The 13,374-nt window shown below is 38.7% G+C and overlaps 1 protein-coding gene across 3 annotated transcripts in view; it reads right to left on the reverse strand.

The window, feature by feature from the left end:
- The window catches only part of LRRC43 (leucine rich repeat containing 43), a 1,074,258-nt gene that overhangs the window by 636,824 nt on the left and 424,060 nt on the right, over nucleotides 1–13,374 (reverse strand). For all 3 annotated transcript variants that reach the window (XM_044068605.1, XM_044068603.1, XM_044068604.1), the window contains exon 6: nucleotides 1,208–1,410. In XM_044068605.1, the coding sequence (XP_043924540.1) occupies nucleotides 1,208–1,410 (203 nt within the window). The remainder of the gene's footprint in view (nucleotides 1–1,207; nucleotides 1,411–13,374) is intronic.

Below are 13,374 nucleotides of genomic sequence, written 5' to 3' on the forward strand. Positions count from 1 at the left end.
GATAACAACATAAGCAGCAATGAAGGCTCCTCATCAGAAGTGAAAGGTCAGGTTCTGACACTGAGAAATAAACTTGAGACTTAAGGACAATAGCAGCAAGTTATGAAACTCACTGTTATACATTTCAAGCATTTTAACAGTGTGGTTTTACTCCCAGTATCCCCTGGCAGGGAGGACAGGCTCCTACATATGCCTGCATCTAATACATACTAACTCCAGAATTGCTGTGCCTTGGAACAAGGGTAATGAGTATTCTGAAATACTGCAATCTCAAAAGTTAGTGTATATTAGCCTTTTGCATTTGTAGTTCTGCTGTCCTGAGGGTCTCTGTTTTGGTCCATAAATATTCAGCAGGCATCCCAGTTGTAAAGGTGTTACAAAGAAGCTAGTGAGGATAATTTTGGTAGTTTTGAAAATGACTTTATGTCATGCATTGTATAGTAATCTTTAATAATGGTAACGCCTCACAATCACAGCTGAAACTGCTAGATTTATATGGTTCACATTTTAAGTGCTTCCTTATCTTTTTCCCCATTTCTCCTCAAACTCTTTGGACACCATTTCTTTAGAAAAAGGAAACTAAAATATAAAATATTGAAAAAAAAACAGTTATTTGTGGTAGTCACCAGGGAAGCTGCCCAGCACAATCACAATCTAGTCTTTATTCTTTTGACCAAAAGTCTCTGAAGACACACGACAAATGGTCATTTAGCATGAGGCACCATGCAGATAAAATTACTGTGATCCTGATGCAGGATGTGAAGTAACGAGAGCAGTGGTAAGGTCAGAAGAGAGCTCCTAGCAAGGCTAGCTATAACTGAGTGTCTTCTGCATTGAGCAATGTTCTGTAGTGATAACTGGAGCTAGACTAACACTGGTCTACACAGGGACGAAGGCAAAGGTGATGAAAACAATGACTGAGAAGAAAGAGATCAAAAGATGGGTAAACTCAACTCATTTACTAGTGAGCAACCCTGAAGAAATGTTAAATGAACTTCAGCAAGACTTTTATGCTGCTAAACCTTTCTATAAAATGCTGTAGAAGTAGAACAGGACTGCCTAAACCTATAATGTTGCAGTGTGTGTGTGTGTGTGTGTGTGTGTGTATGTGCTCCTTGTTTTTCATGTATCTCATGTATTCTTTACTATACAAGCTAATAACCGCCAGGTATGATAGTTACAGTATTACTACAGTAAGCCAACTTACCTTGATATCACTGCATTTCTGAGATTCAGCAGACTCTAACAATGTATTATCTATTGTATGCTGAATGAATTCATAGGTCACATAGTAATTGTAGGTTATATGTGGAAATTCAGGCAAGTCAGGCTGCAGAGGACTGACAGGTTCTGGAACACCTTTAAGCTTTCCAAAATTCACAAGCACTTGTGCTGCACTCACAAAAAGATCTGGAATTAATAAAATATATAAATGTTAATGTTTATAAAAATAGTGTGGTATTTAAATGAAGGCATTCATTTTTAAAATCTGTCATCATGAATGTTATATCTCAGACAATTCTTACTTCTATTTCCTTAGTTCTATAAAGGTTTACTTGCTGATAGCAGGACTGATGCCCAAAGCTGATGTAGTCCTCTTTGATGGCAAGAAAAACACTTCTTTGAACCTATCATAATGAATTATTGAGCACTGAGGGATCAACCCTAAGAACCATCCCAAATAATTATATTATTTAACAACACACACACTGCTATATGGCTTAAAGTCCACAAAACAATGTTCTGTTCAGTAATAGGTAGCTCAAGTGGCAGCTTCAAAGGCATCATAAGTAGAAACATTTCTGATATATGATGCTGATGTATCTGATTAGGCCCTTCTTTCACCTTCCAGCATTTTCTATACTTGTCAGTTTCTTAAACAAGACAAAAAGCTATTAAGTTTTTTTCTGAAATCATTATTTCTCCTTAGTGTACTATCTGAGATGTATGTACACATTGGGCATGTGCTGAGGTATTCCTTCATTCTAGTACTTTTACTGAAAGAGTGGTAGTTATATAGACTGACTCAGGGTAACTGATTATACAGCTTTTGATATGAATCATAGATTTGTCATCAGTGACACCCTTACATTATGAAATATCATATAAGGCGGATTGCACCTATAATCTTGTAACCCTGAAATGTTTCTGCTACAGGTAACAGCAACCAAAATGATTTCCATGAAAAGTATTTTAATTCCACTGTATCTGTAGGTTCAAATGGAATTAAAATCCATCTAGAATATTTATTAAAAGGCAAATAGGTAACAAGGACTGCTTTCTCATAATTATTAGATGTGGTTTATGAGAGAGTCATGAGGTTGGCCAAATATGAACTGCCTACATTCTGTTTACCTGAAGGAGACTTATAAATCTTTTTAGTCTCTTTTAGGGCTATAGACCATGAATCTAGGCACTAATTATCTGCTTTCAAGACATTCTTAAATATTTAGTATCGTGGTGATACTATCCAACTTGAATATAGGAGTATCAACATCTCTCTTTGGCTTTTATCAGAAGAAGTAGAAGGATTCCCTACAGGCAAAATGAACAATTCTGTCATGAAGATTAATGCATGAAAAGAAGAAAACTCTGTTAAAGAAAAGCCAGAAGACTGAGAGGAAGAATTTTTCTTATATGAATAATGAAAAAAGGAAGAATACATTTGCATATTAAAGAAATTATCTTTTTCATTAGATAAGTCAAGGAAAGAAGTCCTTTTTTCCTTTTAACCTCTTGAGCCTTCACAGGTATACCTGCAAAAGTTCACATTCCTAAGTACTATACAGAGATGGAAGCAAGTCTGAAGAAGGCTGTTTCATCATGCTTTCCTAAGCTATATTAAACCACTCCCCTACAAAGTTCTGCTTCATCATGCTTTCCTAAGCTATATTAAACCACTCCCCTACAAAGTTCTAACAGTCAGAGGAAGGCTACAGCGAGACTGGATGGAGATATAGTGGCCCTACTCTGATTACTTACTGTGGAAATGTTAGTCTCATCCACCATTGAGAACCCTACCCCTGGACAGAATATGAGAGTGTATACCAGCATAGGTACCAATGAAAGTGCTGCTAAGATCCTATCTTTTGGCAACACCAGTGTCAGAGAGGAGAATTTTGGTAGTTTTGATAATTACTTAATGCCCCTGCTTGGGGAAAAACTAAAATAGCTGTATATTCCTCAGAAACTAAACTGGAGAATTTATATTCTTTTGCTACTTCCTTTGACATTTCACATTTGTTTAATTTAACTATCTTATCCTTTTTCTCCTGTGCCTTTTCAGACTTTCAGCTATCCACGTTAAAAAAGGAGTTGAAAGATAAAATTTGGGGAAAAAAGCAGTTATTAGTGGTAATTGCAAAAAATAATACTCACCTCAAACACAGGTAAGGATTTTAAGTCTGACCATAAAGCTTTGAAGAAAGACAATAAATAACAGACAAGCATGAACCACTATGGTCTGTGGGACCTTTTTACTCATTGTTTTAGTTTGTTAGTTGGGATATTTTACAAACACCCTAATGGTTATGGACATCAGCTGGGTACGACAACCCTGTATTTCTAAAGATTAGCCAAACAGCCCACTTATGCTGTGCTGACAAGGTTATAAGAAGGCTGAAACATGCATGTTCACATCTAGTGGGGTTCGTCTTTATTGGCCTGAAATTGTCCATAACAAACTTAAAAAGAAAAAAAGTCATGGGCATTCAGAACTGCCATATAGCTGAAACACCTGATGTCATTAAAGTGTCATTTGCATATATCCCATCTGCGTCTAATACAAGAGGTTTAAGGAATCACACAGTGATTGGTTTGTCTGTGTGACCTTTTTACCCATTGTTTTGGGAAACGTGAATTAGGAAGAAGAGGTAATAGGTTATGAAGTGACATCATTTTGAATCTGAGCAATATCACAAACAGGTTTGTGAAAGAAAGAAAATGCTTGTATACCAGTTTTGGACCTTTCCTTGACACTAAAAACATCCTTGAATAAAATCCTTTCCCAAACTGGGAAGAAGGAACTGGTTCTAGCACACAGTGAGACAGCATGTGATGAAGGACAAGTGTAAATACAACAATCCGGTCTGGTGAATGAGAGATTACTCTCCCTAGAAAGATGGAATTTCCTCCCACTGCCATCTGCAACCTTGATGAATGATCATCAGAACCCATTTGTCTGAAACTGTTTTTAAAGAGAAAAGTGGAGATTCAGACTTTCTGGAAGGGAAATGAGGCTGCCAGTGTGTGTGTGTGTGTGTGTGTGTGTGTGTGTGTGTGTGTGTGTGTGTGTGTGTGTGCATGTGGGGGGGGGGGGTCATGGTTCCTTAAACAGTCATTTTGACTTGTTGGGACTGTCCTTGGTTTGGGAGGTTCCAGAATTCCTTTTGGGACTTCCTTGCCATTTCCTCTTAAATGTATGTTTATCTGCATTTTGTTGAGACTATTTTTTGGGGGGAGGGCTGCCAAATTTGGATGAGGTATTAGAGAATCAAATAGAAAATTTGGAAAAGGAGGGATGAAAAATCTTTCAGATTCCCTGCATCACCTTACCCCTTTCATCAAACTTATTGATCACCTCTGCCGCAAAAGGAAAATTTAAAATCTCTTTTTTTAACATCACCTGGGAGGTTCTGAGAATGCAGCCAGGCAAACCTCCTCAAAACAGTACCAGTGGTCACAGACCCAGAAAAAGTATCAAATAAGTCATACACATACTATAAACAATGAGCATTCACTTGTACAGTAGAAGTAACTAAATTATTTAAAGCAGATTTTTTTTTCTCACAAGGAGGAAACCGCCGGAAAAAAAGGCATTCCTAAAACTTTCAGTCAGAACAAACTTTAACATGTGAGCCTGACAATTCAAAATTCTGAAAAAATCAGTGTTGCAGAAGCATACACTTTTCCCATACTCATCAATAATCTTCACATCCTTACCAGAAAGACTATAGCTGGAAATAAATGTTTAGCAGCAATAAGATTAACTAACACTATAGCTGCTAGGTCAGGTTTGGGAAGAATATTTAAATATTTTGAAGACTAAGGAACTTTATACATCTGCTTTTTTAGGGGCAGCTGGCTATCAGGAAAACTGTAGGCAGTAACGCACATGCCCTTCAAAGCTGATAGAACTGGAGGAATGTGTGAAATTTCTGAAAATTCCTTTTGTAACAGCTCATACTATTTTTTGAGGGACTGAGAAACCTCAGTGTTCTCCCACTGAAAACACTAGCACATTCTGGAAATAGTCTTGTAGAAAGACCTCACAGGCAGATTCAGAAAATTAGATCTCTTCTGAGTCTGAATTGGAAATCTAACGAGAAAACCCTGTATTTGTCCCTTCATCTTCTTGTCCAGATTCAGAATCTTGAATCTCTTCAGGAAAAGAGGTATCCCTCTTTCTTTTACCAGAAACTGCTTTCTAACACAAATACATAACCTGAATTAAACCCCTGAGCCAGACGCAATAAACTACTCCTTCTTCCGACTGTTCCCATTAGGGGTCACCATAGTGGATCATCTGTTTCCATTTCTTCCTGCCCTCTGCATCTTGCTCTGTCATGCGAACCACCTGCATGTTCTCTCACCACATCCATAAACCTTATCTTAGGCCTTCCTCTTTTCCTCTTACCTGGCAAATCCATCATTAGCATGCTTTTCCCAATATACCCGACATCCCTCCTCTGCACATGTCCAAACCAACCCAATCACGCCTCTCTGACTTTGTCTTCAAACTATCCAACCAGAGCTGACTCTCTAATATACTGATTCCTAATCCTGTCCATCCTCGTCACACCCAATGCAATCTTAACATCTTTAACACCTCCAGCTCTGACTCCTGCCTTTTTGTCAATGCCACAGTCTCCAAATCATATAACATAGCTGGTCTCACTACCCTCTTGTAGGCCTTCCTTTTCACTCTTACTGATATCAGTCTGTCACAAATCACTCCTGACACTCCTCTCCACCCACTCCACCTTACCTGTACTCTCTTCTTCACCTCTCTTCCATACTCACCATTACTCTGAACTGTTGATCCCAAGTATTTAAATTCATCCACTTTCACCAATTGTACTCCCTGCATCCTGACCATTCCTCTATCCTCCTTCTCATTCACAAACATATACTATGTCCTAGTCCTACTGACCTTCATTCCTCTCCTTTCTAGAGCATATCTCAACCTCTCCAGTATCTCCTCAACCTGTTCCCTACTCTCACTATAGACCACAATGTCATCGGTAAACATCATAGTCCACAGGGATGCCTGTCTGATCTTGTCTGTCAACCTGTCAATCACCACTGCAAATAAAAAAGGGCTCAGAGCTGATCCTTGATGTAATCCCACCTCCACCTTAAATGCATCCATCACTCCTACTGCAGACCTCACCACTGTCACACTATCCTCATACATATCCTGTACCACTTTTGCATACTCCCGACTTCCTCATATAATACCACAACTCCTCTCTAGGCACCCTGTCATATGCTTTCTCTAAGTCCACAAAGACATAATGCAACTCCTTCTGACCTTCTCTATACTTCTCCATCAATACCCTTGAGCAAATTTCGCATCTGTAGTGCTCTTTCCCGGTATGAAACCATACTGCTGCTCACTTATCTTCACCTCCCTTCTTAACCTAGCTTCCACTACTCTTTCTAATAATTTTATGCTGTGACTCATCAATTTTATCCCTCTGTAGTTACTACAGCTCTGCACATCACCCTTATTCTTAAAATTGGTACCAAAACATTTCTTCTCCACTACTCAGACAACCTCTCACTTTCCAAGATTTCATTAAATAATCTGGTTAAAAACTCCACTGCCACCTCTTCTAAACTCCTTCATGCTTCCACAGATATGCCATCTGGACCAAAAGTCTTTCCATTCTTCATCTTCTTCATAGCTGTCCTTACTTTCTCCTTGCTAATCCATTGTACTTCCTGATTCACTATCCCCACATCATCCAACCTCCTCTCTCTCTCATTATCTTCATTCATCAGCCCCTCAACGTATTCTTCCCATCTGTTCAACACACTCTCCTCGCTTGCGAGTATGTTTCCTTCATTATCCTTTATCACCCTTACCTGCTGCACATCTTTCCCAGCTTGGTCTTTCTGTCTAGCCAATCTGTACAGGTCCTTTTCTCCCTCATTTGTGTCTAACCTTTCATACAACTCTCCATATGCATTATCTTTAGCCTTTGCCACCTCTCTCTTTGCCATAAACCTCATCTCCTTATACTCCTGTCTACTTTCTTCATCTCTCTGACAATTCCACTTCTTCTTCACCAACCTCTTTCTCTGTATACTCTCCTGTACTTCCTCGTTCCACCACCAGGTCTCCTTGTCCTCCTTCCTCTGTCCAGATGTCACACCAAGCACCTTTCTAGCTGTCTCCCTTAACAGCTCTTTGGTAACTCTTCACTGCCACCCAGTGCCTGTCTTAACTGTTCCCTGAACCCCACCTCACAATCACCCTTTTTCAACTTCCACCATTTGATCATTGGCACTGCTCTCACACTTGTCCTCCTCTTCTTGATCATCAACATCATCCTACAGACCACCATTCTATGCTGCCTAACTACACTTTCTCCTGTCACCACTTGACATTCTCCAATCTCCTTCCGACTGGCTGCATAGGATATAATCCACCTGTGTGCATCTTCCTCCACTCTTGTATGTCACCCTATACTCTTTCCTCTTCTTAAAATACATATTCACCACAGCCATGTTCATCCTTTTTACAAGATCCACTACCATCTGACCTTCTGCATTCCTCTCCTTAACACCATGCCTACCCATCATGTCCTCATCCCGTCTATTCCCTCACCAACATGTCCATTGAAATCTGCTCCAATCACCACTCTCTCACCTTTGGGTACACTCACCACCACTTCATCCAGCTCATTCCAAAATTTTTCTCTCTCATCCATCACGCACCCAACTTGCATTATGCACTAATGTGCACTAACAACATTCATCATCACACCATCAATTTCTAGCTTCATGAACATCACTTTATTTGACATTCTTTTCACCTCCAAAACACTTGTGGCATACTGTTCCTTCAGGATAACCGCTACCCCACTTCTCCTCCCATCCACACCATGATAGAACATTTTGAACCCTCCTCCAATACACCTGGTCTTACTTCCCTTCCATCTAGTCTCTTGCATGCACACTATATCAACCTTCCTTCTCTCCATCATATCAGCTAGCTCTCTTCTTATACCAGTCATACTGCCAACATTCAAAGTTCCTACCCTCACTACCACACTCCTAACCCTCCTCCTCTCTTCCTGCCTTTGGGCATGCCTTCCCCCTCTTCCTCTCCTTCTCGTTTGGCCAACAGTAGCCCAATTTCCACCAACACCCTGTTGGCTAACAGTACTGGTGGTGGTCACTGTTAACCTAGGCCTCAACCGATCCGGTATGGAAATCTGTATTCTTGTCTGCATATGTCATTTGGCAAAGGTTTTACACTGGATGCCCTTCCTGACGTAACCCTCCCCATTTATCCTGGCTTGGGACCGGCACTAATAAATGCACTGGCTTGTGTATCCCCAGTGGCTGAATTAAATAATCACCCCTGCCAAGTCTCGAACCCAGGCCCCTGTCAACTACAGCCTGCTGCACTAACCACTAGGCCACACAGATCATACACAATAAACTACTCCTGTATAAGGAAATTTGAGGAGTAGATACATTTTAGTTTTCTGTTTCTTTTTGACAGAAAAAAATAGGACCAACAGTATTATTAACAGTGGCAGCAACTTCCCCAGGGATTGGCACAATATTCAAGGCAAAACAGGGAAGCCCTCCCTATTTCCACTAACCACTAGGCCACAACTCCTGTAAAAGGAAATTTGAGGAGAAGTAGATCCATTTTAGTTTTCTGTTTCTTTTTGACAGGAAAAATAGGACCAACAGTATTATTAATAGTGGCAGCATCTTCCCTAGGGATTGGCACAACATTCTAGCAAAACAGGGAAGCCCTCCCTATTCCCTCTCCCAGGACTAACAAGACTGCCTCTCTTCCTTGCCCATTGAGGGGACCCCAAAAGCCACAGAGGATATGGCCAACCCCTGGTCAATAGGTGTAGATCAATGTGTGTATGTACCTTTAAGAAGCTATCCACGGGCTTGCACAAGTGTATAAATACTGAGCACATGCATGTCTGACTGCTATTATGTAGTAAGCTGTTGAGATGTAAGCAAGTATATATGTAAGGTCTGTTTGTTAACCAGTTTGTTTATATTTTATGATGCTGCTAGCCATCCTGATGTGTTTCTATGTATTAAAGCATCTAAACGAAATACCCCACTTGCTTGTAATCTATGTTAGAGAAGGACGAGCGACAATAGTGTAAAAGATGAGTGCTCTGAGGTACAACTAATGACTAAAATAAAACAAAAACGGACTGAAGAAACACAAGCCAACAAATGTATTAACTACAAAGCTTTTGGATAGTACCCTTCATCAGTGTGAAATACAAAATTATAAAATCAACCCCATTAAATAGCATTGTTAAAAATTACATGACTCAGCCCTCCAATGAACAAATGCAAGTTAAAAGCACTCTAATTAAATAATTACAATCGATACTATTCTGAAAATAATATTTTTTAAACATACATATAATAAGAATATAAAAGTATGTATAAAAACATATGTATAGAAAAAAAACATATATCTTTATCTATTTCAATGAGTTTTGTTTAAACCTTAAAATAGGTTTTACGCTCACAGTAGCATTAAGACCAGGTTCAATATCTGCTTGTAAATGAACTATCCATTCATATTCTTTCACTTCTAATAAATTATCAACATCATCCCTCCCCCCATTTATTTTCTTATAAATTATTTCTATGGCTCTAAATATAAAATTATGATCTGAGCCACATTCTATCACACGTTTTGCTAGGGCATTATTACTAACACCCCTATATATATCTGAGTAATGTTCAATAATTCTGTCTTTTAATTTTCTATTACTTTTGCCCACATAGAATTTTTTCACATTTACTACATGTAGCAAAATATATTATATTCAATGTAAAACACATAGCAAATGTCTTAAAAATAAAACATTGTTTAGTTACTGGGTGAATAAAATCAGTTTTAATCAATACATATTTGCAGCAAGAGCAATTATAGCCAGAAAATATACCATTTCTGCTTGAGAGCCTTCTATTCTTACCCATACTCAAATCCTTGAAACATAAACATTGTCTAAGATTAGAGCAGTTCCTATACGCAAATCCAGGTTTAATGCCAGTAATATCCCTAATTTTGGGCAATGCATCTAGTATGGTCCAGTTGTTAGAAATAATTCTTTTAACAGCACTTGTTCTCCTGTTAAAAGTAGTAGTATACCATAAAAAGCTTTTCCTTTTTTCACAAACAAGTATAGCATAACAGCCCATAAAATACGATTTAGCCAAATTATTTCTCTCATTTACAACCTCATATCTAAGCTTATTTAAAAACTCACTATCATAATCCATCTGTTGAAAATCCTGTAACATAACATCCATTTGTCCATTACAGCCATTAGGGTCAGTATTAAGCCTACTGACCCTTAATATTTGACTCTTTACAACATCTCTGAAAACATTAGCAGCATGCATACTTTTTCTGTGCAAATATCTGTTAACACTAACCTCTTTTCTATAAATACTAGTACCAATAATATTACCATTCTTCGTCAACTTGACCTCCAAAAAACATATCTCACTTAACAATAATTTTAAAGAAAATCATAAGAAACTAGTTGTGTTATTCAAAAAAAAATCAACAAAGTCAAGTAATTCAACTTCATTACCTTCCCAAATGAGAAAGATGTCATCCACAAAACATTTACAGAAGGAAATATATGGTTTTAACACAACAGGACTGTTGTACACAAACTGCTCCTACCACTGACTTAGTGCAATACTTGCATAAGGGTTTGCTACAGGGGTGCCCATCGCCACCCCTGAAGTTTGATGATATAAACTATTATCAAATAGAAAGATGTTACTAACACCAAATCCATTAACTCACATATGGTTTCAATTTCATGCCATTTAAACTATATTCACATAGAAAAATTCTTAAAGAATTCTTAAAGAATCAATACTGTAGCTGTTAGGAATCATGGTGTAAAGTGATTTAATATCTAATGTTACGAAAATAAAATGCTCAGGCTGCTTACAATTATGTCATCCACGTAACTTACTTAAGGAATCACTTGTATCCCGAATATAGCTTCTAACACTATTCAAGAATTTATTTAAAATAAACTGTAAATATAAAGAAATAGACTCAGTAATACAACCTTGACCAGATACTATCGGTCTCATGGTCTTAAGGAATTCTCTTGCTGAAACCATGTCTAGAAGAGAGAGAGAAATCCAAGAAAATAACCTAAGTCAGAACTTTGTCTTCTGTCTGGAAGGCTATCCTTTTTACCATGTCTGTCCAATGCCCCAGGAAAACAATTCACTAAGAGGATGTAAGAAAGGATTTTTGAAGGTTCAATTCAAAGGCTAGATGGGAAACGGGGGATGCAACCTTGTCTGAGGACTCCAAGCACCTTGATACAGAATCTGCACAAATCAGCAAGTTATCTAAATAAGGAAAAATTCGGATGCCTATGGTCCTGCAATAGGGAACTACTGGGACTAGACACTTTGTAAACACGTGAGGTGCACTAGATAGCCAAAGTGTAATGCAAAAAAACTAGTAATGTAAGCTAGATACAACAAATCTCAAACTTTCCTGAAACTGGGAGCAATAAGAATATGAAGATGAGTTTCCTTCAGATCTAGAGAACAGTAAGAAACACTGATCTGGAAGCAATGCTAGAACTGACTGTAAGGTGAGCATTTTAAATTTCAGAACTTTTACAAATGTGTTAAGAAAGGGCAAATCTTGGATGGGTCTCCAGCAGTGCTCCATTTTTGGTACAAAAAAGACTGTGGAGTATTGCAGGCACTGGTTCTATGACCACTGATTTTACCATGTGATGGAGCACTGGAGGAAACAGCTCTGTCAAGTCTGGTAAGAGTGGCAGAATTCCACTGAAAAGGAGAGGATTTTCTATTCACTGCCAAGTGCATCCTCTCCAAATTATTCTCTGAATCCATTTGTCTGAGACTATCGGTGGCTAAACTGCAGGGTTGAGAGAGAGTCTGGAGGAGGGAGGAAGAGAAGGAAGGGCATGGGGGGAGGGTACTCTTTTACTCAGCATAGTTATTCCTTTGCAGGAGTTGATCCTGGAAAGGAAAGTACAGCTGTGCAAGTTAAACTTACCACAACAGTAGATGCTTGAATGATCATTGCTGCAGTAGTTTTAGCTATATGGGTTATATCCTGCCAAGGATGTAACAGCCAGTCAGATTCCAAAGCTTCAGGGCATGTTTCATGTGCTAAAACTGTCAGGCAGCTTGAGCTAGACTGACTAAAACACAAGACTGGGTGCAAAACACTTCAGAGCTTTTCAGACAGCAGTGGGGGGGGGGGGGGGCTGAGCCTTGAAATGAAAATGAGAAGAACAGCAAAAATAAATGTCCACACTGTAGCATAAAATACACAACAAAAACACAAAGGTGGTGGAGAGAAGGAGTGGCTACTGTAGTGGTGATCATTCGAATATCGACTGTTATGGTAAGTTCAACTTACACAACTATGCTATGTTCATCATATTAATCACTGCTGCAGTAGCCTTAGCTATATGGGTAGATTACCTTAGCTAACTTTGCTTTGGTCCTACCAAAGCTTGATCTGGACCTAGAGAAGGAATCAAGCTTATAGTGCTTTGTAAAAGTATATACAAAGGACTAAGAAGCAGCTTCTAGAATACTTCTAGAATCCAAACCTTTCCAAAATGCCACAGATGAAGCCACGGCCCTGGTATAGTTGGCCTTGACTTGCCTTGAATAGTTTTGTTATGGCGAGTATAACAAAAGGTAAGACAGATATTTGGAAATACTCTGTTTTGATACATGTTGTCCCTTCATCTTATCTTCACAAGAAATGAACAATTGATCTGGCCATCTGAAAAGATAGTACCTGAGTTATCTGTGGACATCCAAGTTGTGGAGTATTCTCTCTCCCTCATTTTTAGGTTCAGGAAAGAAAACAAGGAGATAAATTGTTTTGCTTAAAGTAAACCTGGATACCAGTTTAGGCATAAAAGAAGGATTAGTTCTCAAAGAAACCCTGTCCTCGTGGAAAAAAGATAGAGTTGACTCACGATAAGAGTTTGCAACTCAGATACTATTCTTGCAGAGGTCAGAACAATCAGTAAAACTGTCTTCCATGTTAAGAACCTCAAGTCAGCCACATTAGCTAGTTCAAATGGAGCAAGTGTTAGCTTCTCTAAC

The sequence above is a fragment of the Protopterus annectens genome, chromosome 4.part0 (assembly GCF_019279795.1).
Source record: "Protopterus annectens isolate FY-2018-M chromosome 4.part0, PAN1.0, whole genome shotgun sequence".
Lineage (NCBI taxonomy): Eukaryota > Metazoa > Chordata > Ceratodontiformes > Protopteridae > Protopterus > Protopterus annectens.